Below are 27,978 nucleotides of genomic sequence, written 5' to 3' on the forward strand. Positions count from 1 at the left end.
AATGCAGTGGAAGGTACGTCCCGCGTCCCCTCTCCCATTTTGAGTGTACGCAGGCTCTCCTCCTCTCCCCGGAAGTGGGGGAGGAGGAGAGCCCGCGCACACTCAAAATGGGAGAGGGGACGCGGGACGTACCTTCCACTGCATTGCCAAGAAAAGTTGTCTCCGAGTGTAGTATCGTTCCGTCCGCTCGACTTTACATGGTTTTGATATGGGAGCAATGGCCACTCGGGGCCATAGCCCGTCTCGAACCTCTACCCCCCCCCCCCCCCCCCCCCTCCCTCCCTTCCCCCTTCCCCTTCTCTCGCGTGGCCCGCCGTAGCGACTCCCCCGGAGCGCTGCACCCGGGACGGTAACCCCCCCCCCCCCCCCCCCCCCCTCTTGTGACGCCACTGGATGGGAGCCGACGGCGACGTTTCGAACGCATCGAAGCCGCTCTTCTGGCTCCCGGTTTCTACGTGCTTGGACTAAGGAAACATTTACTAGCTTACGGCAAGCTCGGGTCCTTGAGGTAAATTTGTGCGGTGACGACTACGGGTGAGATATTTTGAGTCGTGACCACGCGAACGCACAGATAACAGCTGCGTGCAGAGGTAAACAGCCGCCCGAACAGGTTTGTTATTGTGCAGGACCGCGGGATTTATGCTACTCAGACGACTCAGACACTCTATCGCCCGCCACCGGAGGGCGATAAAGTGAGAAAAAAATGGGGTTTGCTCAATCTCCCGAAGGTCATTCTCACGTAGGAAACCCATATAATAACTCTATGAGGAAACCGGTGTAGGAAACGTCCTTACGAAAGCGAAGCAGTTAATCATACTTTAATTTTTTAGGCTAGGTGGCGCAAGTTACCGCCAATTAAAATGGTGGCAGCTATTAGCAAACGTCCATTCAGAAACAAAATGTAATGGACGACCAGGGGGGTAAAGGTGGGTGAGGAGGAGTGGCAAATCCCGTGCGCCGACATCCTGGGTCCCGAGTGAACGATCGCAAAAGAGAGCGACAGAACACGAGAGAAAGAAAGCAACGTTGCCATGGTAAACACGGAGAGTGAAAACTCTCAGCAATATAAACAGTGATAATTTAACGTTGTAAACTAAATTCTGAGCTATTCTAACGCTTATAAAAAGTAATAAAGTCATTACGCTGCATTAACTTCCCTTTGTCGAAATCTCGGAAATCTGGTGGTTGCGCAGTTTCGTATTCCTCAACCGCGCCCAGCCGCGCCCCACCAGCGAAGCCGGGTATATGGTTTAGTTTAGCGTTAACGCGAGGCCGTACATCTGCGCGCTATGCAAAAAGAAACCTTCGAAAAGAACGCGAGTATCTTTCCACCGGTAAGTTCGTGGATTGTTGAAGTTCACGAAACTGCTCTGATGATGTAACCGTGTTTGGGACCCAGAAGGTCTGCCTGCATGGTCCGCCGCTTGCGGCAGCCAGAATGTATGGGAAAATGGCGGACCTTTTCCTCTAGATTTAGTATATGATCTCTATGTGGACGACCTTTGAACGTTTTTTTTTATCTTTTGTTTAATATTTAAAGTTAAACTTCCTGAAAATTCTAGTCTTAAATTATTTATGTAACTTTTTTGTAATTTATTTGGAGCAGAAAATGTTCTTTCATTTATTTTTCTTTTAGTTTCGCAATGTGCAACCATGTTCATGCGTGAGTTCTAGAGTTGGCTTGCTTTGGATTTTTATTGTCGAAAGTCGGCTTATGCTTTCCTTGTTTTGTTTTTCCTGGTTTTTACACATTCACGTCATTCACGTTGCGGCGTGGTTCGTCCCTTGTGCGTCGATTCGTTCCGTAACCCATATAAGTTCGAGTTTATTTCCAAGACAACTCTGGGTGCGCACCATGAAAAGCCGCGAGGAAAATGGTGAGTGGGCGGTCTTGACTCGCGGTTATCTGTGCTGGCGGACTACTCGTCTCGACGGGCCAGAGACCCAGCTGCCGACACGTGCGATTTCGGAGCAGGTTACCTCTACGGGAAGCGGCTGCTGCAGGGAATGGGCTGGTCCGAAGGAAAAGGACTCGGAAAACACGAGGACGGCATCAAGGAGTTCATCAAGGTCAAGAAGAAAATGAATACCAAAGGTAGGCGACATCAAACCAAATTTGATGCGTGCGTCTCCGGCTGGTCAGCTTAGCGTCCGTCCTCGAAAATTTCTAACTGGGACCAGTTGGCACCTCAACTGGTTTCAACTGGGACTAACTGGTCCCAACTGGGAATCAACTGGGACTAACTGGTCCCAACTGGGAATCAACTGGGACCAATAGGAGTCCAACTGGGGCCAGCTGAAGGGTCAACTGGTTTGAACCATTCCCAGTTGGGAGTCAACTGGTTTGAACGATTCCCAGTTGGGTCAACTGGTTCGACTCCCACTTGGGAATGGAGTGCACTGGAACCAGTTAGGAAAGTAACTGGTTGGAGCGATTCCCAGTCGGACTCCAAATGCCTTTCCCGTTCCCAGTTCACACTGGGCAACAATTTGGACAAGTTGGGGGTGTATTGACCTTTGCTAATGAAGAAAACTAAAAACACTAACATTTTTTAGATTTATACAAATAGGGATTTTTAATTACTGGGGTACATTTATATATTTATAAAAATAATATAAAAATTTTAATTAACTAAATAATTTTTTAATTGGAAAATATAATTAGTGACAAAATGTGTTCACCTAAATGAACATTTAGTGCATTATTAAAATATATTAAAACATTTATTTAAATACCTACAGTATTTTTTTTTCTTTTAATAGATAAATTTATCTTTTGACTAATCAGAGTTAGCCAGCCGGCCGCCGTGGCACGCGGGTGCGGATTAGTGGTACGCGCTGTCGACAGATGGCGCTGCCTATGCTGACGCCGGAGTCGGACGGACGCGGTAGAGAAGGCAGAGAAGGGTCGCGGTCGCCATCGCCCAAGTTGGCGTCGTTATGAAAATGTCAAAACTACAGCTGCGCTTCTTTGGACCTAACTGTACACACACCACGGTGGCGGCAGTGAACTTCGAGGATGGAAAGATGCAGTTCAGCGATCGGAGGGCATCCAGGAAAGACCGGACGCACATAGACCGGACGGAAGAGAACACGCCGCGGAGAGCACAATGGCGAAAATGGCGGGAGGTCTACCTCGAAAATGTTTGACTGTTGTGACAGAGATTGCAAGGTGGGAGCGCTACCGCATCTTATCAGGACTTCACCTGCGCAACGCAGGATCACGGGTGAGCACCTTTCTTCACGCGATGGGAAGAGAAGCTGAGGACGTCTTCACTAACAGACGCCAGCGGCCGATCTTCTTTCATCTCGTGAATACCACCTCTACTATCTCAAGAATCAAGTGGGACTCAGCCCAACTTCTACTTAGAAGAAGCGCATTTCACCGGCCGCTCTGCTCGGCCGGGGGGGCTTCTTCGTGCGGCTTGTGTGGCGCGGCGGCGCGCATTGGCGGCGCGACACTGGGGCAACAACCCTTTTCTATCTTTATCTTTTACTCCCCTTCCCCTACCCCAAAACAAAGGTGACATATTGAGCTTCCGGCTCAGCAACACTTCCTTTGATTTCCTCCTCCCAATACTCTAACTAACTGAAAAAGCGATTCAACCGTCGCAAACAAGTGGCTAAACCCGGAGCGTGTACGTCACCGAACCTATTTAGTTTCATTCTCCAAGTTTTTGACAATAAAGTCTTGTCAACCTTCCATTTTGTGCCGTGTTTCATTGTTGCTGGAGTTGGTACCAACTCCAACTGGGACCAGTTATAACTGGGACCAATTCCAGCTGGGACCAACTCCAACTGGGACCAGTTGCAACTGGGAATTGTTCCATAAACCAGTTGGTCCCAGTTGAAAATTTTCGCCTGGGATTTCGCCCATGCATCGAACGTGGTCACGGAGTGGCAACAAATGATGTCACAAAAGTCGGCCGTCGTGGTCCTAACGGTCGGTCGTAGAAATGCTGGCGGAAATCACGAGCGAACCCGGGTGTCGCTGTCGTCCCGGCGTCCCAACTTCTGATAACCGAAGCTTCCGTGGGCTGTCACACTGGAGAGTTACCTGCAGCAGCACAGGCTTCTGCCGCATACACCACCGCTGCTGGGACACCGTCAGGATCGCGACCGGCGACAGCATGACACTTCTATAACGTCTCGAAGCAGAAATCGAAGGACCACTTTTACAGCGATAGCTTTTATAGGCTATTCCCACCGTTGGAAAGGACATGCATCTTTGATGTTGTAGCTGTTGTCGTTGCTGATGTTGTAGTTGGTGTAGTAGTGCCTCGATCGTCGATGGTGCCAAATCCTCGATAAAGACAGCCCACTGCTTGCGGATATCGAACCTGGGTCCGCTGCCTGCAAAGCTGTGCCACAGGAATAACTACCCGCATCATGCTTGGGGTTTTTGTAATGAGTAAAGCTATACGCACTCCGGAGTGCACTTCGGACGAAATGGCTATACGCACTCCGCTAAACTCGTATAAGACGAATGGTCACAACGAGTTTTTTGAGCGATGGCATAGCATACGGGTTAAGGTGAGCGTTTTAGACGCAAGTGGACGAGGGTTTGATCCCCGGTAGGTTTACTTTGTTTTTTTGTTTATTTTTTCTCAAACATTTTGTTTTGTCGAGGCATTTGGCGATATTTACGACATTTCTTCTTTGTGATGAACACTAAAAAACCGAATGTTGTCGATGAAACTTTTCCGGAGGTGTGATTGGGGACAGCGGGCATTGGGTTGCCGGCTGGACGCCGTGAAGCGGCGTGTACTGGTTAAGTTTTGTAATTAGCAGCCGATACAGTCGCCGCTAAGTGGCGTGAACGCAGGCGGGGGGCTGTGTTAACGAGCTCCCCAGTGATACACGCGCCGTTCGAAAAGGTTGGCCCGAGCGGCATGAGGTCTCCGCGGAGTGCGTGTAGCCATTTCGTCCGAAGTGCACTCTGAAGTGCGTATAGCTTTACTCTTTTGTAATATTTGATGCCTACTGCATGCACTCTCGAAAAATGCCAAGAAATAGCCGATAACAATATGTCGTTGCAGCACTGTCAATGCCAAAGAGCTTGTGTCGCGAGATGCACTTTCCCGTGTTCCGGAACAAAACAAAAAAAATGTTCAAAACAAAATGGTCTTTTCTTTTTGTTTCAAACGCTTTTGGTTGGACATTCCAAGGTGCATGAACGGGACGCCGATACTTAACGACTTTGACGTGACATGTGGTCGCTGTGACCGTACTGTCCTGAGCCCTCACCAGGCGCTCGAGTGGCAGCATCAAATCCTCACCTTTCTCTACAAGCTCCATTTAAACCCATCATCACCATATTTTTTTAAGAATTCATCCGTAAAATAGTATTTTACCATCGTCGGGCGCAGCGCTGCGAGCCTTCACATTATGGGCAACTTGCCTTTCCATTCCTGCCAACTCTTCCAAATTTTTTGTAAAATGTACGAATTGGGACTAATTTATGATTTTACAAATCTCGCTTCAAATTTTACGAAAAAAAAATTATATAAAAAAAAATATATATTTTTTTTTACATATTTTTTTTTTGTAAAATTGTTACTGGCGGTACCTTGCATCACTACAAGAGGGTGATAGGTACCGTCCATGGCAGCATCGTGGTCTTACTATCCGTCTATCTAGTGGCCTCGGATCCAAAACCAATCCAAAGCCCAAAGCCTTTTCGTGTGTTCGGCGGTTTGATTGATTGAAAACATCTTTATTTCAGAAAATAGACAAAGAAAGGAGGTGTTTATTCACGGCGCACGTTGGTTCAGCGTGTTCAGACTTCAGACATGGTTGGGCCTCTCTGTTTCGGCCAGTTTCGAGGCGAGCAGCGCGGCGTCTGTGTGCGTTTGTTGCATGCGTAATCGTAGCATTTCCCTTGTTGCGGTGGCTTCGCGGAAAAATGGCGAACTCTAAACCTCAAAAGAGGTACTTTCAGGTGTTCCTCAAGTCCTACACGTCGAAATCCCCGTGCTTTGTGCCGACCAAGAAGGGAGAGAAGTTTGGATTCTGTAGCACGTGCATGTGTGGTGTAAGCGTTTCGCACGGTGGCTGACATTAAGCTGCTGATCGCTCCGCATAAACCCCGTGGCCATGTGAGTTTTACGAATTTCAAAGTCCACAGGTATGCCTTTCTGCGGCAGCGCGACTCTCCTGAGCCGAAATAAATATCACTGTGGATTATGCAGGACTGATAAATTTTTGGATGCGCTAAACATAGCAGTCGGAGACGCATTTTAGGCACTGTGGCACAAGGTCAGTCGGCCTTTGGACGCGACGAAACTCGCTATACGCCATAGATGAGAAATTTAGCCACTGCAGTACATTGATGTCTCACTTATATAGACACCCCCAAAAATTGGCCATAATGTGAGTTGTCCATAACGAGACAAAAATGCATATATTTTTCCAGTTTGTCCCCGAAAATGGTGTCCATCAAATTAGGGTCCATATTAGTGAGACACGACGACTGTACCACCGTTAGCCAGGGAACCCAGGGACCCAAGATCCCTGGGTTCTGGAGTGCGAGCTTTTGCTTCCCGTGCTCCGACCTGCGGTACGCTAACGCGCTCTGCCACCGATCCCCTGTAGACGACGCACTCAATTCGACGAATCGGTAGGGAACGCGACCGCCGACCCAACCTGCAGTCACAGACAAAGAAAATTGGCGCGTCTTTCGAACGTCTGGCCTTTAGTGCAAGTATCGTGCCTTCCGTCTTGCTTTGGCTGCATGCGCGTGTTTAAGGAGCTGGAGGCTTTGAAGCGTCGTCAAAACAGGAAGCTCGCGCTGGCAGCGGTACTACTGAATCTGCTCCCTGCCCTCCTTTCCCTGTTAGTGACTGTTTGCGACTTCAGCAACTTATTGGGGTCGCCACTATTGGGCAAATATGGTGGTCTAAAACTGGTTGTGCCGTGCCACGTGCCAGTGCAACGCACGACACATGGGCATCGGCAAGTGAACTGTTTTGCCCCGATTTTCGTTTGCTACGCTCCATGCCTGCGGCAATCTGTTCGCCTAAGCGAGCTTCCAGAGGCTCAACCTTATTTGGGGAAGTGACGGAAGGAATGCAGTGCCGATGAGCGTTAATAAACGTGCAACTTCTGATTTGTGCGGTAGCGTAGGTTACGTTCGGAGTGACCTGGGCTACACCCAGATACGACAGTAATGACTTTACTCACCGGGACAAGTGTTCCATTGCTCCAACCACCGACAACGTGTAATCACGGGTACCACGAGAGACGAGCAGAAGTCGGAAAAGGACCTGTTCTATTCTATTCTGTGTTTTCTTGCTAAATCTCATCTGTTTTACCAAAGTCCTGAACACGAGTGTATCACTTTGAGAAATTACATAAAGGGGGTGGGGGGAATAGAATAAAAAGTTATAGCAAATATGAACAACAAAACAAACCGGTCATCCGTCCCGGTCATTTGTTTAAACGTGCCCCATAGCGGGGCATGTCAGCACAGCCAGTTGGGTTGCCACGGCAGCATGACCAAAACTGTGTGCAAGTACTTAGCAGATTTCAACAAACGGGGTGTTTATTTAGGCTTCACAGTTTGTTAAAAAAAAAAAAAAAAATCTGTGGAAGCTACGCGAGCGCAGTCTGCGCGAGCGAGTTATAAGACCAGGGGCACATAATGTAGGGAGTAATCATTGCAGTAAGTTGGCTAATGAGCTAAAATTTGTTAATTAACTTTTTAATTTAGAAAAGTGAACATGGTTCCAATTAGGAACTTGCGGAGTATCATAGAAACTCGGGATATCGGCACATTTTAGAAAGATTTGGAGCATGTGGAAATTGCTGAAGTTTCCACTCGTGGAAGAGGTTCCAGACTGGCAGTGCAAAAAACACGGACGAAAAGTGTGCGGTGTGATTACCATTTGCGTTTTCGTTCTGTTAGCCTTGTGTCTTTTATACGATTGGTAACTTCAGCACTCATCCAAGGGCCCTAAACTCGTCAAACACAAAGTTAAAGCCGAAAGTTCACGGAGCGCGCCGATTGGACGCCAGCAACAAAAGCGCAAAGTCATCGTCGTAATAGTCCAATCGGTACGCTCTGGCAACTTCAACCCCACTTTGTGTTTGACGAGTTTAGAGCCCCAAATCTCAGAAATTTACTGACTTACTAGTTTTCAATGACCCTTGGCAAGTTTCTAATTAAAACCATACATTCATTTTCACAAATTAAAAAGTTGATTGACAGATTTTGTATAATTCTTTGACTTATTGTGTCAATTAGCACCTTATACTATGTTCCCCGATTGTATGCGGAGCGCAAGTTCGTCTGCTTTTTGCACAGGGGTTGCTATAATGTAGAACGCCGAGATGTTGTTGGCTGAGGGAAAAAAAGTAGTGTATAGACCTTAAGGCATCTAGCATTCAGACCTACCCACTATCCTTTCAATCAACAAAGCCAATCACAGCTCGGCGTCGTTCTGACGTCACCGCAACTCTCGCGCGAGAAGCAGACGACTTGCTCTCCGCATTGGAAGCGCGCAACGAGACATTTGCTCCACGGCGCAACTTCCAGCAGAGCCATTTTGCGTGCACATCATGCTGCAGGAGCCGACAGGCAGAGAGCATTGTGTCAGTCATTTCAAATCGAGTTACGCTTACTTGAGCGTCGTGCTACACAGGCGTTCAAGGCCACATTTGGCGCTAACTTGTTTTACACTAGAGACGAAAATCGAAAACACAGATTCCCCCCTTGTGCCGACGAAAACAGCCGCAGTTGTCTGTTGCCCAGTAGGTCAGCCTCATCTGCCAGCCAGAGAAGAGCAGTTTGATAATATCGGGAGCGTAAAATACTTATCTTATTCGTTTTATTAATCATTAACACCGGCACGTGTTGCTCTGTCGTCGAACGCACAAGCGTCTTGGGCACAAATATACGGAAAACGTGGCGATGAGTTGCCGTCGTTGACGGTTACACCGCGAGGACGCGAATGAATCCGAGCTTCACGCTAGTCTTGCAGCGGGCCGCATCATGTGCGAACAGAAACACTGGAACAACGGACGCGGGTATGCCTTCGAATATCAACATACAGAACCTTTACTTTGACGTCGGATCGAGAAACGGTCCAGGGAAGATGTAGTCGCGGTTGAAAGTGGGAGAGCCAGTGACGTATTTAGGGGGTGATGGCAGCCACGAAAATAGTTATTCCACGCCCCCGATGATAATCATTTTGGCAAAATCCTGCATGTCCACGAGAGCAAACTGGCTGTGTCTTGGCACGTTCGTTCCAATGCATTGTACTGACTATGCACGGAAAGAAGATACCAAACAAAATATGCTCCCGTCAAACCACCTTCTAATCCTCTCCTGTCGCCCATATTTTGTGGTGAACAAAAAAATCCCGAGAGATGCCCCACCATCGAAAGGCAGCCCACCCCAATTCTTGGCTTGATTTGCTATTTTCTTTTAAACACTGAAAGATAGCCCACTCCTAGTAATCATAGTTTTGGGATCAATGATGACCTTGGCGTAAATGTGTCTAGTTATCTATGGCGGAATATAAGCGAACATTGCGGACTGGGAAGTTTAGAAAAGTTTGCTTCATTGCCCCTTGCCGAGATAACAAGCTTGACAGAGGCATGATCTAAAAATAGTTTTTTTTTACTTTCCTTGATTGTACACTGAAAGTTGGCCCACTGCTTATTTTCAGCCAATTTTCTCTCAATTTTAGGTGAACTATCCCTTGGGATTTACGGTAACATTTTCATTTCATTTCATTTCATTTCATTTATTTTCGCCTTAAGGGCCCGGTTAGGGCATTACATAAGGGGAGGGCAGTAGAACGAAGAATGCAATAGCAGACGCAGTAGTAGAATAATAACAGTAACTATAAACAAGAACATGAGAAATTATACATAATGGGCTAGTAGATTATCGTAAAACACTGTTCCATCAGAGGTGCTGACGATGGAGGATGGCAACTGGTTCCACTGTGAGATGGCATATGGGAGGAATGATTTGTTGAATGAGTTAGTTTTACCTGAAATATGTTTTATTGCACAAGAGTTTTTTAGGCGGGAGGATATTCTATCGGGGGGTGAGAGCAGGGCGTTCTTTAGTTCTGGGCAATGATAATAAATTTTATGAAGAAGGCATAAACGGGAGAGTTTCCTTCGAATGAGTAAGGGTATAAGCCCGAGTTGACTTTTTAGAGAAGAGACGCTGGTGAAGTGGTCATACGATGATAAGTTAAATCGGGCAGCTCGGTTTTGTACTGATGGGGTACTCTGGCCATTTATTGAGAAAATGCAAAGAAAATGCAAACAAATTGCATTTTCTTAATACCCGGACTTTAGTCATCGCGGTACGCTATTTATTGTCGCGAAATTCAAAGTATCTATCGAAAAAACCGTAAATAAAGATGATGCCGAAACCAGCATTCTAATTTCCGCGCGCTCCCCAGCTGTGTGACGTCACAAAATGTACAGACCTTCAGGTTGTGCAGGCAGTCCTAAACAGAGTTATGTCGAGCATTTTTTCCTGCTTCTGAGTGAATGAGCGTCTAAGCATTCTTTTCCTACCATAAAATGTCTTGTAGTCATTTGGGAACATGGTTTACGGCCCACTTTGTACCGTGTCTGTCTTCACGCTTCAGTGTTGCCTGTAGGGGCTCTCGGTCTAATGGTGAATTCTCTACTGGTCGTTTTGGATGGTGCCGGGATCAGTAGACCAGATCCGACATGGAGCACGCGATCCGAACGAAGTCGATCCGTCTCCGGATTTTCGTCGAACATGACCGCTCCTCTGGGATCGGCGGATGCGTTCCAGTTGTTCCCCTTCCCGAGAATCCCCTTTTTGTGATCCTGAATTTCGAAGCACATGTTTTCGCAGTCGCAAAGCTAACAACACGTGTTCAATGCACGAGCGAAGTTAAACATGATATGAATGATGTGTGTCGATGAGCGATGTGCATCGGCGTAGCCCACTCGCCTCTTCTTTGTAATACTCCTGAACGGTGTCCAAGTATGTCTCGATTTTCGGCCTCTTCTGCGGAGGTCCGAAAAGGCAGTCGAATTCGTGCTGGACATACGAGCAATCCTCGTCGTCTCTGCTACTCGAGCCGATGTTGCTGGAGGAGTTGCGTGGGCGAGACACGTGCGAGCTCCAGCATTGTTTTGTGGGGCGACACTAGGTCTTGTTGGTTCCATTGGGCTATGGTGACCCACATTGAGCTCCCAAAACTATGCTTTCTTGCTCTTTTTTGGCTTATCTTTTTCGCGCCCAAGTTATTACAAAGAAGCCTTTCACCTTCCTACTGGGGCCATTTCTTTTTGCAAGTTTCCTACCAGGAATTCTCCAACCGAGTCTCTGACAGGGGTCACCAGTTCTTACGAAAGAGGTAAATTACTAATAAATATATAATTTCCTGCCCAAAAAGGCTGTTTAATGCCTAATAAACAAACTCAAGCGATTGCTCCCTAAAAACCGGCTGTCTGGAAGGAAATCACGTGCTCATCACTGCAGAAGTTTACTGCATGTTGCCGAGTGCTCAGTCTCCGCTCAAATGTAATATTAGTGGTTCGGACCAGGTGCCAAAGTTTCGCAGCTTAACGTTATCCAATTAAAAAGTTGTAAGCAATTTTTGGGAATTTTTAATGAGATAAAATGGCCCAGTAGCAGACGTCGTTAATCTCCATGTGTCTGCGGGCTCTGTCCGCTGCCATATTTTCGTTGGAAATTTCCAAAAATTGCTCGTAACTTTTGAGTTAGGTAACAGTAGGTGCTCAAACTTAGGCATCTACTCCCAAGTGCTAGGTCTACATTCGGGTGGAGAATGAGCGTTCGGCGACTTATAGTCTATTTTTGCAGTGAGAAAACCGCAGTTCTGTTTTTTTCCCCAGCCCGATTTCGCCTTCCATGCATTGTAGGGGAGGGTTTCACGCAACATACTTCTGGTTCGAAACCTCACCGGACATCACATTCATTAACTTTCACCCGTGTCTTTCTATGCACGGAGGCACTGTTTTCTAGATCGTTTGGGTCGTGACCTCCGTCAGCCGGAGTAATCGCGTCCGTGAAAGAACTTTTTGGCTGGTACTCGATTCTTTTCGAACGCTGGTCTTTATTCTGTCTTAAGACGAGCCGGCAGTCGAGAAGTCATCGCGTTGGTGGCAATGTCTCGCTTACTTACCGAGTTCCATCGTCGACGACGGATCACTTTTCACGCTTGCGCGTTTCACCAAAAGCAATACGAGGCAACTAATTAATCTTCCGAATGCAAACGAGTGGGTAGAGTGCAGACGCCGTTCATCGTCACGGCGGAATGCGATTTACTGGGAGTGAAAGGGTGTAACTGTCCTATTGGACTTGGAGGGGAAGGTTGCTGTCAGTTTCTCTTTGCCCCGTTGCAGGGATCGGGTTCAACGGCGTCGACGACAGGTGGATCGAGCACCAGGAGGCCTTCGACGACCTCCTGGCCACCCTCAACGGCGGAAAGCCACCCGAGGACCAGCAGCAGCTGTCGTCTATTGAGGAGAGGTCCCGTCGTCTCGGCGGCAGGGTCCAGTGGGTGTTGCTCGTTCTTGTTGTTATTCGTGCATAAGGTTACGTGTCTGCAAAGTTTCTTTTTTTAGCAAATCGGAGGATGTTAATTTTTTAGTTTTTCTCTTCAAATTTAGATTTCTTTCAAGGCATTCCTTTATTGTTCACAAAAATTCCTAGTTTTTAGAATGTTCAGAGGACTGATCTCTATGACAATTGCTGGATCGCACTTCCCCGCTCTGCAAGTGCAGCTGCCGGAGCTGGCGGCAGTGTGCTGAAGACATGTTTTCCACTTGTTCGTTGTCTTTCGCTGCAGAAGTTTCTTAAACCCCCGTGAAAATGGTGAGACTTGCCTTTGAGAATATGTGGAAATTTTTACGAAAGTGCAGCGCCGTGGGACAAAGGCACGACTCATCGAAAGCATGTTTTGCCGGTCTCACGGCGTGATCAAAGCTTCCTTGGCACGCCGAAGTGCTGCATCTCTGTGCCTTCGTATGTTTGGATACCGATCAAGAATCGATGCCGTGGCAAAGTTTTGAAGGTGTGCCACGTGTAGATGTCTTTGCATCTTACATCGGCCATGGAGTTGTGGATCGTCCAGCTGTTCAGGCGATTCTCTATCAATAAAGAGTGGGAAAACATCTGTACGGTTGCTCTTGTGGACTATTAACCGCGGCTATGTTCCAAATCTACTCTAGTGGATCATATAACACAACAAATAAAGGGAGGCTGTGGCTCGAGGAAGATTTTTGAAGACAAAGGTACAAGACGGCAAGATATGAAATTTTTTAAATGCAACCCATATGTTTGTGTGCAATTTATTGACTAATCGCAATTCCTTAAGGGTTAAAAATTCCGTGGCCACTAGACACTGGATCAAGCTCTTTTCTGGATCACGAGTGCCGTAACTTACAAATACACTCGTCAGAGTAAAGTAAAACGCTGCTCCAGAGACCATACGGCTTGACGCACATTGCACTCGCAAAACACATCCACACGGCTTCGATTCTTGACCGGTATCCAAGCGTGCGAGGGCACAGAGACGCAGCACTTCAGCGTGCCAAGAAAGCTTTGATCATGCCGCGAGACCGGCGAAACTGGCTTTCGACGAGTTGTGCCAATTTCCTGCGGCGCTGCACTTTCATAAAAATTTCCACAAATTCTCAAAGGCAAGTCTCCGTTTTCACGAGGGTTTAAGAAACTTCTTCAGCAAATGACGACGAACGAGTATAAAACGTGTCTTCAGCGCGTTGCCAACAGCCTCTGCAACGCTCGGAAAAAGGCGATTTCGCCGCATGCAAGATGGCCGTCCAGTGGCCACACTCGCGCTGCAGCGACCAAGCGGGGATGTGCGGTCCAGCAAATTGTCATAGAGATCAGGGGTTCAGTGTAGTAGGTCCAGGTAGGAAACGCTAGACAACAAATTTATTTAGAATTTTCCTAAGATAAAAGTGTTTGACCGCTGTCGTAGGAAGGTTACCCGCTTTTTTGTAGTGAGGGTTCACATACTACGTCCCTTTGCGACGCTTCTTTTTAGGAAAACATGAAAGCAGAGTTCTTGCAACTAGCAGTCCTCAAATTAGGCGATTTTTTGGTTAAATCCAAATCTATAATATTTTATCTGCGAATGTTTTAGGATGTTGTTGGATTTATTCGAAAATGCCGAACCCTATTTATACGGTACCTATGTCTTCCGTGGAACATTTAAGCGGGATTATTTTGTTCAAACAATGCATACGCAGCACTAAAAACAGAGATATGACAAAAGCTAACTCTTTACCTGCACTATCTTGGCAAAGGGCAATGGTAATGCAAAATGTATTTATTGCATGTTTCTTTGTAGCAATGTGTCGGGGACGAATTTGGTAGACTTTTTTTTGCCTTGACAACACAAACACCGTTGTATGTGACGTCCAAGGACTTTTAGGCATTCCAGGACCCGGCATGACGTCGTGCTCAGTGGCGCCGGAAAAAGAACTCAATCCCAGACTGTCATGCGCACCAAAGCATCGTCTGCTCGGTGCTCGGTCGGCTACGTTAGGTTTGGGCTACGCCCACTCCCTGCCCGTGGTCTGCTTTGTCTGTCCGCTGTTGTAGCTGACTTTTGATATGATAGGCACTCCCAAAGAAGTTTTGACGCGCACTTTCAGTCATGGCATGACCGAAGGCAATGAACGCATGTTGGAGCGGAGCTTCTATGGCCTTTTTAACCCTGTGCCATTCTGGGCATTCATGCGTAGGGCGCCCGATGCACTCGCTTTTCGAAGTCTCGCTACAATGACTTACTCTAGACACCGCTCCCGATACGCTGTCTACCATAGTTACACAATTGTAAATCAACCTCAGCAAAAAAAAATAGATGCGCATTTTACTGCGAACACGTGAGAACAAGAAAGTATCTTTGTTGAAAGCCCAGCCTCCAACACGTGATCAATGCCTTCTGGTGCGCTTTGGCTGCGCATGCACGCAGGAGGTGCATAAGATGCCCAAGCATTATCGAAACTAGGAAGTTCACACTGGATCTTGAGCCATAAAGCCCCAAATCATCATCATCATTGCCCAGGCGTTATCGAAGCTAGGAAGTTCACGCTGGAGGCGGGACAGCTGAAACTGCTCTCTGTCATTCTCACTCCGTCCGCAACTAGACTACGACTCGTCTGCGCTAATGATGTTAGTCCTGTCGTCATCACTGCTACATTCTCGAAGCACGTCATTGGCGTCACATGGAATCTCACACTTTGCAAATTACAGCATCAGCGCATCTTCTGCGCTTGCTCGGCGATCGCGTTGGACGTCATGGGTAGGGGCTGATTGCACACTTTTGCGGCGTATGATGCAAGCCTGACCTTCAACTCTGGAAGGCATCCCCACCTATCCAGACTTTGGCCTGCAAAAGCCTCTTCCTTTTTTATCCCAGTTTAAGATCCCGCGCCACTGCGGACTCCACTGGAGCATCACCCGCTCCGTCGGGTCGAACTTGCGTCCAACGGCGCAGTTAGTGGCTTCTGGGTGATGGATGGCCACAAACGAACACCGAAAACCTAAACTGCCCGGATCACGCGTGTCAATACAAAAAAAAAAAAAACGTAGTTAGCGCTCCAGCATGACCTCGACACTCGATCAAACAACGTGCTACTGTGAATCGTGCAAACAGCTGCGAAAATGAAGCCGCAGGGAGTGAGCCGCGAGGCTGTTCCAGCAGTTTCGGAAGTGGCTCTTACAAGAAGTGCCGCCACCCCCGGCAGTTGGGCGCGCCGTCGCACCGTCGCTGTTCACTGTTGTACATTCAAGTTAATTTGTGAATCGCGATCAATAATACTCGTTCGCGCAAATAAAAAAGAAAAAAAAAATTTGTAAAAGAGCACATGGAACAGCGCATTGCCACAGGTACAGCCGGCTGAATTTGTAACAAGCTAAGGTGTTCTTGATATCGAGATGGTTTCGTTTTTGTCGGCGGTGGAATGCTTTGCTTCGATTATAAGTCAACCCCCCCAACTTCAGATTTTCAAAAATTGAAAAATGGGTCCACCTACATTCGTGTCAATACGGTAGATTGTCGCCACATGCCGACCTCTTGCTGGCCAGCCAAGCGTTGGGCTTTGAACCTCACCCGTTCAACAGCGATTCGGTAGATGCCGCCATTTAAATATGGGGCAAAGAACCGCATTGACCCCGATATTTCGTGTCTCACCATTTCCTCCAAAGCTTGTGTTCCTTCTCTTACCCCTTGCTTTCTGCAGACTCCCAGCACATGTGCAACAGCTGAAACACACTTTTCCCACGTGCATTGGCGCAGTAGGTTCGGGATCGGATTAGCAGCATTCGGTTTGGAACCGAATGCTTCCACGTTTTCTCTGGTGCTACTTTTAATTGGCAACCTTTCGTGTGCTGCCTCTGCATTACACGATTGTACATTAGGAGGGTTTGTGTTACAGGACGCTGCTAGGAGCTTGCCAAATAACACGTTGTACGTTAAAATTACAGCTGCGACGGTCAATAATTTGCACAGCTCGGGACTTTTAAGTTGCCGAGCCACGAGTATGGATGAATTGGCAACAGTTACCCCCCATTCACACTGGAAGCGGATCCACGTTCGCGAAGCGGTTGCGAAAGCGGTTGTATAAAGATCCAGTGCAATTGCACGCGCATTTGATGTCATCGTGTGCGCGTGCAATTGTACTGAATCCTTATACAACCGCGTTCGCAACCGCTTTGCGAACGCGGATCCGCTTCCAGTGTGAATGAGCCCTTATTGTGCTCGTGGTAGAAGTCAACAGGCATATATGGAGCTTCACAGTCATATCCAACGTTACGACTGTGAAGCATCCATAACGCTAGAGCTGGATGGAACAGGGAGTCTTCACTTCCAGGCTTGTGAATGGTTGGTACTGAGCATTTCCTAATATACAATATTTTGCATAATAGGTAAGGTTAATCGTTGATATTAAAAACACTGGCCAGGCGACGCGAGATACAGCCCAATTTAAAGGATTCGGTTGAATGCCGAATCCTTTACCCAAAACGCATTCTACCGTGTCCGCCTGCTGATTGTTGGCGTTTGTGTTGCATTTGGGTTGCAGCTACTCCAAGTTCCTCCGGGGGAAGGACCTGAGCCAGAAGAAGCAGAAAGACATTGACGCCATCATCATCAAGCGCAAGCGGGACAAGGTGCGCTGGTCTTTTCTTCTTCCCTGTTTGTACCTGCGGTTGCTTGAACGCTGCTGTTCTTAAAATCGTGGGATTTCATTGGTTTCTGCTACCTTTCTGTTAGGGCCTCTGCTGTGACGAGTTGTTTACGCGTGTCTACGTTTTACAGGAACACTTCCTGCGAGGTCTCAATAACCGAGGAGTTTTGCTTTTCACTCAGAATACATTGTTTTCTCGCGTGAAAACCGTCTGTTGATGAAGAACTGCTCAGGGGTCACGCGATGATGACTTGCAATACAAGAATGTTCGGGAATCGATAGACCTTCCAGAGCGGGATTCAGTCAACTTCTTAAACTCCTATTCGGCAAAGGCCAACTTGTCGAATATGCCTGCTCGTCGTTGGTGAATCTGCAGGAAGGGAAACCTCTACCTTTTTTTTTTTTTGGCATCGGTGGACCGAAAATAATTTTAGGAAAAAATACCTATGCAGTGTAAACAAATAAAACTTTTTGTGAATGCTCTCTAGGTGTTGGTAGATGTACACATCACATTTTTCAAAATCAAATTTTTTTTTTGCAGAAGTTTTTTTTTTTTTTTGGGTAGCGTCTTCCCTTAAGGCAGGTTCCATGATATTGTCATAGAGTCCCGCATGCCGGCATCCCAGTTATCGCACTCTGTCAGCGATTTTGTGTTCTTGTCGCAGTGCAGGGAGATTTGGTGCAGATGTATGCAGCGGCGCTTCTGACGGCATACTAGTGGTGCTCTTGTACAAGTATATATCCAAAGCAGACGGCATAATAGCTTTTTGTGCCACGCCCAAACCATATATTTTTAAAAGGTAACTGCAAAGAAAAAAAAGTTTTTTTTTTTTAAACAGCCTAATTGGGACAAGGATGTCTCAAAACAATTTTTCCACGAAAAAAAAAAAATTTTACGTGATATTTATTGCTTGAGATTGATTTTAGTTTGCAGCTATTTCGTCCGTTTTAAATCGCGCGCCACAAAGTGGGTATTATACGTCACGGGGTGGCTGCTATACGTCACGGAGCAACGTCCGATAGCAACTCTTCTCATGGGCTATTGATTGATTGACAGCTTAGATCTTGGTTGTTAAACCTTTGTGATGTGTTGTAATTTCCTTTTGAGCGGCATATTTTTACTTTTAAAGAATAACCCATGTGATGGGAGTTATTATTCTTTACAAAAGGTTTATAAGAGGGGCACTTCCGTTTGGATTCATACCATAACAAACAAAAGCTTCGCCATACTTTCATGGCCGCCAAAGTCTCTGCTCCCGCCTGTCTCGCCTACCTCGACTAATCGTTTCGCCGAAATGATAAGTGTTTCGTGCTGACCCAGGTGCTTGAGTGAGACTTCTTGAAGTGAAGTAGTGTGTGCTTAGCACCTGTCACAGGTGTTAGTGATAGGAAGCGACACAGTGTTTTGGCTTTCATAGCGCGGTTTGTTACTTTCGTTGTTACTTAGCTTTCTTGGCGTGTTTTTTTTGCTTGCGTGTGCAAATGTTGACTTTTTGCAGATGTCGGCACAACTGCACCCAGATGAGTTATTGCAACAGCCTGTCTTCCAGCAGCCATGTCACCCCAAAAGATGAATGCTATTTGGCTCGACGCAATCGGGTGTTCGCGTAGCGAGAAACGTCTTCAGGCATGGTTCTCGCATTTTGCTCCGAAGGCCTTCGAGATTTGCACCGGGTGCACCGAATGCCCGCAACTGAGACACAGCTGTTGTGTAAAAAACCTGGCACAGCCAGGTTATTACGTAACAGCAGTCCGCAGAAGCCTTCGGACGTCCAAATTCTGCGTTAGCCGACAGATTTTTCTCGGCTTCTAAACCACCTTGTGTAAAGTTGTTTGAATTGAATGAGTGCTGTTATCGTAAATTTTGCCTTGTGATTGCGCCTCTGTAGGTCATCTTATTCGTTTTGCTGGAGAGACCCAAACGACGGGCATAACAATATTGTTTGCATATTCCGCATACCTCGCAAAAGCACTTCCCCACTCACCTTGCGAAAGGCGTGAAACAAGGGAGTCCCAGTGATGTGATTACTGCGCCAAACTGCGCCAAGGGGCTAACTCTGCTACATCCTGCTACATTTTGCCAAAATATGTGTAATCTGCGCCAAACCTGCGCCAAAAAGCCAATTTCGGTCGCCTTTCAAAACCGAAACTAAACTGGGTACCAAAAGTGAGCATGCATAGGTTATGTGGCGCAAGCAGCCGTCCGACATAAAGTACACTGCATTAATTGTCCATCTGGTCTTGCATGGTTTTCCCGCCGTCTCGCATTCTCGTTGTATCGTGGGCCTCGTCTCGCGTCTTTTTTGTTAATATTTTCAACGATGGACGCGGGCGTGTGCGGACGCTCCGACGCTAGCATGCGGGGTACCAGCCATGTCGTAATGCTGTGAAACGAAACCACGTTTTTGCGCAGCAGGAGTTACTTTGTGAGCTGAAGCACTTGCTCCTGAAAGCAACGGCCGTGGGAAAACTATTTTTGGTCCCTGCCTTCCAGGCGCTGTTGTCGCGCCACGTCGGGTCTTGCCGTCCCCGCATCGCTGCTTCTAAAATGAAACTAGTATACCGCCGCATGTTCATCAACGTTCCCTTTTTGTTGTAATCATATGTTACTAAAAAAATCCCTCTTTAACTCAGAGGCTGTTGGGTCGAAGTATTGATTACCTAGGTTTCTCTCGGTGGGCACTCTTTCAAGAAGTGCCCCGGTACGTGAAAAATCTGCTGGAAAATAAAGTTGGTGAAGAAAAGTGAGCTAAAGCAAAGAAGACAATGTCTGCAAGGTGAACCCACACAACGCGCTTATTTGTCTCAAGTTCAGTCGTTGCACAAAGCGCTCCAAGAACATTTTGACCATGGCTCTCGATGTCTTGCATTGATGCGCTCAAGTTCTTTTTTTGTGTGTGTTTAGCTTATACTTCCTTGCTTGCCGGCCCGGCAAGTATGCGCTGCTGCACTGTTTATTGTCATATGCTCGAGAGTTACATTTTGCATACAATTTTGGGAATCAGTTGGCGACGGAGTGGAGTGGCATGGTTTTGGTTTCAATCAAACAGCCGTTGTCCGCGCGTGCGACGAAGCGCGCGCAACTTCAAGCTTACCGAAGTTGCCCTCACATGCATGCGAACATGATTGCACGACAGAGGCACCAGCCGAGACGCTTGCAATGCATTGCATTATGTTTGCTTACTTTTGACGAAAATCTGGCACGTCGGGAACCAGTAAAACGGTGGCTAACGGTTTTTCGGAATTGCTCGGCAACGCCTACAGCACTGTACACTTGTGGGATGTCTCAGCAGTAAAAACAGAAGCAGCGAGTTTCGTCACGACACGTCACATCAGAACACAACACAAAGGGCCCTTTGTTTGTAGAGCACTTAAAACAAATATTTTTATTTTTCTAAAAATATCTGTTCTAAAAGCCACTTCTGCTGCTCTGAAACCCTGTCTTGGCTGCTCCAAAAGCCATTTTTGCTGCTCCTGCTCCAAAACACTGTTTTGGCTGCTCCAAAAGGTGCTTCAAAATGGCTTAGGCCAATCCCATCACTGGAGTCCGCATTTTCCTGACTTACCAGTCTTTTACTTAGTTCAGGGCAGTTTGTACCTCAGTGATGTGATTGCTGCGCCAAACTGCGCCAAGGGGCTAACCCTGCTACATCCTGCTACATTTTGCTAAAATAGGGGTAATCTGCGCCAAGCCTGCGCCAAAGGACCAATTTCGGTTGCCTTTCAAAACCGAAACTGAACTGAGAACCGTAATTGAGCATGTGCGATTGAGCCATTGAGCCCGACAATAAGTACCCTGCATTAATCGTCCAGCCGGTCTTGCATGGTTTTCTCGCCATCTCGCGTTTCGCGCTCTCGTCTCGTAAATCTCGTCTCGCGCCTTTTTTTTTTTTCTACGATAGACGCGGGTGTGTGCAGAATGCTCCGACGGTAGCGTGCCAGGTACCAGTCATGCCGTCAAACAAAACCCTCATTTTTGCGCGGCGGGAGTTACTTTGTGAGCTGAAGCACTCTCTCCTGAAAGCAACGACCTTGGGAAAACTATATTTGGTCCCTGCCTTCCAGTCACCGTGGTCGCGCAACGCTGGGTCTTGCCGTCCCCTCGAAGCTGCAGATATGGCGCTTTCTAAAATGAAACTTAGTACCGCTGCATGTTCAACATTCCTGTTCTTGTTTAAATCATACGTTACTACAAAAATCCCTCTTTAACTCAAAGACTGCTGTGTCGAAGTATGGATTACGTAGGTTTCTCTGAGTGGGCTTTCTTTCGAGGGGGACCCCGGTACGTGAAAAACCTGCCGCGAGAGAGAGAGAAAAAACTTTTATTGACGGAATATGAGAATTAAGAGAAGGTTGATGAAAAGAAGTTAGCTAAAGCAAAGAAGGCAATGTCTACACGCTGAACCTGCACTGCGTGCTTGTTTGTCTCGAGTTCAGTTGTTGCACAAAGCGCTCCAAGAACTTTTTGACCCTGGCTCGCGATGTCTTGCATCGATAACTCAGGTGTTTTTCCCCTTTTTCTTTTTGTATGTTTAGCTTGTACCTTGTTTGCCGGCCTGGCAAGCACACGCCACTGGACTGTTTATTGACGTATGCTCGACAGTTACATCTTGCATACAATTTTGGGGATCAGTTGGCGACGGAGCGGAGTGACATGGTTTCGGTTTCGATCGAACAGCCGTTGTCTCAGCTCGCGCGACGAAGCACGCGCAAGTGCGATCCTGCCGAAGTTGGCCTCACGTGCACGCGAACATGATTGCACGACAGAAGCACCAGCCGGGACGCTTGCAATCCATTATTTTACGTTTGCTTACTTTTGAAGAAAATCTGGCACGTCGGGAATCAGTCAAATGGTGGCAAGCGGTTTTTAGAAATTGCTCGGCAACGCCTACAGCACTGTACACTTGTGGGATGTCTCAGCAGTAAAAACACAAGCAGCGAGTTCCGTCACAACACGCCACATCAGAACTCAACGCATCACAATGTTTCCTTCGTATGTACAGCACTAAAAACGAATATTTTTATTTTTCGAAGAATATTTGCTTCAAAAGCCACTTTTTGCTGTTCCGAAACAGTGTCTTGGCTGCTCCAAAAGCCACTTTTGCTGCTCCAAAACACTGTTTTGGCTGCTCCGAAAGGTGCTCCAAAATGGCTTAGGCCAATCACATCACTGGTACCTGCTAGTAGGTATGTCTACTGAAACTGCAACTTGAAACTAGGGGCATTGCCAGAGAGAAAAGTGACAAAGTTCGGAAAGCTTGCTTGCCCTTTCCAATTTCTGAACTTTCAAGTGATTGTACCATAATAAATGCACCAACGCCTTTTTTCAAAGTAAAGAAAAAGCACTATGTTCACTACATAAAAATTGGTCTCAGTTCACGCATCTGTGGGCAGTTAGAAAATATTGCCCAAATTTATTCACACCGCATGATGAGCGCAACAAACTCACACGAGATTTACAAGAAAATAACGGTGGTGACTTAAGTTCTTCTGAAATTCTGTAAAACCGGCGTGCGTCGCAGTGCAAACACGTCGCTGTGCAAACGCAGTCCAACACAAAGCATAAAAGCGACAGATTTAGGACAACAATCCGGAGTCCATTGTTCAATTAAAACAACATAACCTCCAAGCACCACACCACACACCACGAGCGTTTCAGTTCTTTGTCGCATCACCGTGTTGCACCTAACAGAACGAGATCGCCGAAGTCAACACAGCGTTGTCGTGAACGTTGGCTTGTGGTTGCGCACTCGTAGATCCTGTAACTCCCTTCGCTTTCAAAGCACACACGACGATTACGAATGATACTTTCCGTCTTCTAAAAACATCACAGCGGCTCTTCTCCGGTCACGTCTTTGCTAGATGTGCTCGCAAAACTCTGAGCGTCTGGCGTCCAGCAAAACCAAAACAATACCGGCGCCATGTTGAACGTGCGTTGTTGCCACATTTCCTCCGACCAAACAAAAACAACGAAAGGGCTCTAGGTTCCAGCATACATCGGTGGTACGTTCCCCCCGTTGCCCGTTTCCCCCCCTCTCTCCTGATTCGCGGCGTATCTTCGATATGGTTGTTCGACAAGACACATCGGAAGCCGAGACGCTGCGTTTGTCGTTCAACTCCGCAGCCAAGTCAATCCAAAAGCAAATCCAAGAGCGAAGGGCGGAGCGTACTTCTCCGCGAGGGTCGAAAGGGCGGCAGTTTCAAATGTGGAGAGGTTCCGACTCCGACTAAATTACGTCCTGTTGCGTAAATATTGCTAAAAAATATTTTCTTTTTCGCGGAAGGTTTGTTTTGTGACATGGTTGTACCAGTTAGGCTGTTTAAAAAAACATTTTTTTTTCTTTCCAGTTACCCTTAAGGCGTCGTCAAACAAACGTGCTGGCCATGTATCTTCTAGAAGTGGAAAGCATACTTGAATGCGTGAAGAAATTAGGCGGTTTTAATGTTTGCCACCAGCTGCGAGACTTTTACGTTTGGTTGCACGATTGATGCCTGCAGTGCCACTAAGTGTTTTGTGCGACCACCACCCTTGGCAGAACCAGGGCTTTGGGGATGCATTTTGCATATTTTTGCAGATGCCTGTGTTTGGTGATGTCAGCTTTGTGCTGCTCTTGCCGGCAACCAAGTGTAGGTGTCAAGAGCCATTTTCCACATTCAGGAATTAGAGAAATGTAGTGAAACGATTCAGCTATTCCAGGAATACGAATGGGCCCAGCGCCTCGTTTTGTAGGAGTGGTGTCAGAAACTCCGATTCCCCGGAATGGAGTTGAAATGGAATGGGAGTGTGCTCATTTTGCAACACTGTTGCTGGTTCCCTGGAGGGAGTGTCGAATCTCGTCTTTCCTCACCCTATGTTCTCTCTTCCTTGCCCACTGCTTCTCTCCTCTCCTGACCGAGGTGTGCTCAAGTGCAGTTTTGCTGTTGTGAACTGAAATGGTGTTGTGGGCTGAAAGTTTGTGCATGTCCATCTTGTCCCCTTTTTGTGTTTAGCTTTCCTTAAGTATGTCGACACGCGATCGTTTTCTGCACTGTGTTTTGTGTCTGCTAAACGGAGCTTTCCAATTGTCTGCAGGTTGCAGACGACGCAAACCTTGAGGAAACTGGCGAGGAGGCGAGGGCGGAGGAGTTTCCCAACACGCACACCAGCAACATGAGCTACCAGGAGTACTTCGCTCGCCGCATGAAGGACCTCAAGGCAGCTCGAGGTCCGTTTCCTTGCTCCTTACTTACTTTATTACTTGACTTGCTGGCCGCGTATACAGAGGTTGAGGCAACTGCAGCCACGCTGTGTGGTGTAACTTAAAGTATAGCGATCGAAACAACAACAAAAGACACACTACCGCACGCAAATGCCAGTAAACAAACCGGCACCACACTCGCGGTACGGACATTGTAAGATTGAAAAATAAAAACACTCGAGTGCTGTTTAGTAAGACAACATTAAAACAATCTCTGAGGTTAATTGTAGGAGTTCTATGAACGTGAATGGTACAGATGCAATTTTTTCTTACGCGTGACTTTGGTTTCTGCATCCAGGAAGTAAACCTGTTAAGGGTCTTTGTGTTTGCAAGCTTTTCGGGAAATCTGTTCCAATCCTCAACACTGCGTGCAAAGTAGCTGTACTTGAAAACATCCTTGTGGCAAAAAAGCTCGCTCATTGCTTTATTGTTTTTTTTTCTAGTTGGTCGGTTGGTGTCATTTGCCACACAGGCGCTTATAGGTATTTCGGTCCCGCCATGGTGCAACACCTTCAGCCCTATAGATTCTTTTTCTTGTGGCTAAGTGTGGCTGGCTAGATATCCAATAAAGCCCCATTATAGAAGACTTACTTTCTTATTGGTTATAAAGAAATCGCGGCACTTTCTTTTGGACGTTTTTTAATGTATTAATGCATGTTTGGGGGACTGGATCCCATACTGTGTCTGCATACCTCAGGATGGAACGACTTAAATTCTTGTATGGCACTTAATTAATCACGGGGTGCGGTGATGCAGGTTTCTGCGGAGAAACCACAATTTTCGCACTGAGAAGACTCGTATTCAAAGTGCGGTTGAGGAGTGAGAGCAAAATCAAAAGCAAAAACGGTGCGAAAATTCTTAAAATCGTGCTCGGGAGGCGGCGCGCAAACGACGACGTCGTCGCAATGACGACCAAAGACTCAAGCTGCTGTTGCGGGGACACACGTTACGCGAGGGCGTGAATGTCCTCGGATTTTTGAGTCGTGTCTTGCGAGTTGAATGGACGTCTACTTCGATATAGAGCAGCGTTGTACGCGCGTCATTTGTGCGATGTCTGCCATTCGACGGATCGAGGCGGTGGGTTCGAATCTTTGGTTGAGGTACCCGCAATACGACGAAAACTCGTTGCGGATAAGACGCCGTCCAGTCGAGACATCGAGACGCCAAAAGTTCCCCGGGTGGTCGAAATTAGTCCTTGGTCCTCCACTGGGTTGTGACAGATGCCCTTCGTTGGTTTGGCACCGAAGATTCCCCAAATTTGTTGGTGTTTGATGGATGACTAAGGAGTGCAGGTTAACAATCACGCAAGAAGGATCAATTCAACCGGGTGATAATAAAAGACAATCTCGCAGCAAACGGACTTCTCCCTGCCATTCAAACACTATTTTACTTCCCAGCTAATTTCGGCATACATACAGAATAGGTTCAGGTTCACACGCTGGTGCCATCTACCGGGTAGCCATGAAACACTCGCAATTTCTGTACGCTTCTTTATTTTTTCGCGCATATTTCTTCATTGGCTCGGAAAGCTTTTGACAACGTTATAGACAACCATTTCTCTTAGATAATATATACTTTTGATCTCTCGCATACTGCAAAACCTTTGCTCTAGTGAAATGCGACTCCAGGTCAGTCTCGTAGACGATACCAGCGTGCCAGTGCATTCGTTCATCGTACGATAAAGGTCGTAATTCATTCGATCGTAAGCAGTCGCATCTGTGCAAAGCAGCTTTATAAGAAAGCTTTCTTTCCGTCATTATTCTATTGTCTGTCGCGGTGCAGTAACACGTTTGATTCGAATCTACGTGGACGTCCGTTAAATGATGTACCAAACGTTTGCAGATAAAGAAGTGGAGGAGCCCGGCAGCCCAGGGCGTGAAGGTGTAACCAAGGACTTCTCTGCCAAAACATGGTCGAAGAGCAAGTCCAGAAAGCTGCAACCAGAAGATACCTTGGAAACAGAAGTCACGAAAGAACCGTCCAACAATGAAAACACTGCTGAAGCGGAAGTCGCAAAGCGGAAACGCCGGAAAAAAAAGAGGGCCACAGCGGCCGACGAATGTCGCAAAGAAGCTTTGGGCGAAGGCGACGTAGCTTCTGTCACGAAGCAGACAACTGAAGAAGGTTTGTGTGACGGGGAGCACGAAAAGCTAAGGCTGTCAGCTCCTGACGGCGTGTGCGAAGGGGACGAAGCACCCGCCGACGGGTCGCGTTGTGACAGACGGAAAAAGGGAAAACGGTTTGTGGAGGAAGACGCAGAGGCTAAAAAGGCAAAAAAGGTTATCCAAAGAGCTGTCGACAGCGATGGCAGGACTTTGAGGCCTGCGGGCGAGTTTAGGCATAGAAAAGAACGGAAGGTTTTAAAAACTATTGACGGGGGGTGTGGGAGCGGCAAAGTGGTGGCCTGGGAAGAGGGTGAGAAAGGTGCGGCAGTAGGCAAGGACAGAGTGATCGTCGATGACGGAGCAATCGGTAACAGCGAAGTGATTGGCGACGATGGAGTTATCAGCTGTGGCGGAGTCAGTGGCATCGACGAAAATCGGAAGAAGCGAAAGAAGGCGACGAGGAAGCGTGCCGAAACAGAAGGCAAGGACGAGGGAAACGAAGCGGAGGAAAACAAGGAGGGAGACACACCAATGCCAAAATGCAAGAACACGAAGAAAAAGGCGAAAATGGACGGCTGCCGACCGGACAAAGAAACGGAAGAGACGGTAGTCGATGAGAACAGCGAAAGTGAGGTCGACGAAACAATGGAACCTCCCAGGAACAACGGCGCAAAAGCGGTGGAAAGGACGCCGCTCAAGTTGCTGAAGCACAAGAAGAAGGCTTCTCCCATCGTGAAGAAAGGGAAGGTGCCACGCATGAACGCTGACAAAGCCGGTCATCTGGCGCAGTGGATCGTGGAGAGTCCGGAGGCATCGAGAGCCGCGGACCGCCTGGCGATGGGGAACAAGACCCTGCTGGCATCTCACTTCAGGAACCTGCTGCTCCGGGAGCACAGGGGCTCCAACTGGGCGCTCATCCCAGGCTACGGAAGCCCCGCCTGGATGGAGAAGTGCACCGCGCTGCTGGCCCTTACCCTCAGGGAGCAGGAAGAGGCGAAGGCAGGGGAAGGAACAACGGGCTGAAGAGAGTCTCAGCGATGGTCACCACGCGTCAACAGACCGAATGCAAGAAGAAGCACCGTCTCGTGCGCTCGGAGTAAATTATAGAGTTTCCGCCGTATTGGGGGACTTCCGTACCGACAGTTTCTCCCGAGAGACATTGGTCCCGACAATGTGGAATTCGTAGGTCGAAAATGCGATCACACGCTGCCAATCCGGTTCGAACCCTTCACACGGCGTCTTCGATAAAGACCATTCACTTACCCGGATAGTCCTATTTATCACTTAAGCGACGAGTCTTGCCGTCCCGTTACTGACAATTCCTTTTCCACAATCTTGTGGCAGTCTTTCTTCTCTTCGTTGCGCCGAAACTAAATAGCAACCCATTGAACGTAAAAAAATAAAAACAAACTTGCTTCTAATATTATGAAAACCGAGTTGAATGCATA

At 47.4% G+C, this 27,978-nt stretch overlaps 1 protein-coding gene across 1 annotated transcript; it reads left to right on the top strand.

Annotated features, from left to right (window-relative positions):
- Positions 1-1,566: 1,566 nt before the first annotated feature.
- Positions 1,567-27,936, top strand: LOC115319051 (G patch domain-containing protein 4). Its single transcript, XM_029978823.4, has 6 exons — positions 1,567-1,877; positions 1,976-2,095; positions 12,373-12,526; positions 17,083-17,170; positions 24,260-24,392; positions 26,268-27,936. The coding sequence occupies exons 1-6, from the start codon at positions 1,715-1,717 to the stop codon at positions 27,551-27,553; spliced, it is 1,944 nt and encodes a 647-aa protein (XP_029834683.2). The 5' UTR covers positions 1,567-1,714; the 3' UTR covers positions 27,554-27,936.
- The last annotated feature ends 42 nt before the right edge of the window (positions 27,937-27,978 follow it).

Source organism: Ixodes scapularis, unplaced genomic scaffold (assembly GCF_016920785.2).
Source record: "Ixodes scapularis isolate PalLabHiFi unplaced genomic scaffold, ASM1692078v2 PGA_scaffold12__126_contigs__length_90152505, whole genome shotgun sequence".
NCBI lineage: Eukaryota > Metazoa > Arthropoda > Arachnida > Ixodida > Ixodidae > Ixodes > Ixodes scapularis.

Excerpts from the sequence above, each read along its gene's own strand:
- LOC115319051 (XM_029978823.4), top strand. The coding sequence starts at position 1,715 with ATGCTTTCCTTGTTTTGTTTTTCCTGGTTTTTACACATTCACGTCATT. Across the intron at positions 17,171-24,259 it reads TCAAGCGCAAGCGGGACAAG|GTTGCAGACGACGCAAACCT; the intron begins GTGCGCTGGTCT and ends AATTGTCTGCAG. Across the intron at positions 24,393-26,267 it reads GGACCTCAAGGCAGCTCGAG|ATAAAGAAGTGGAGGAGCCC; the intron begins GTCCGTTTCCTT and ends AAACGTTTGCAG.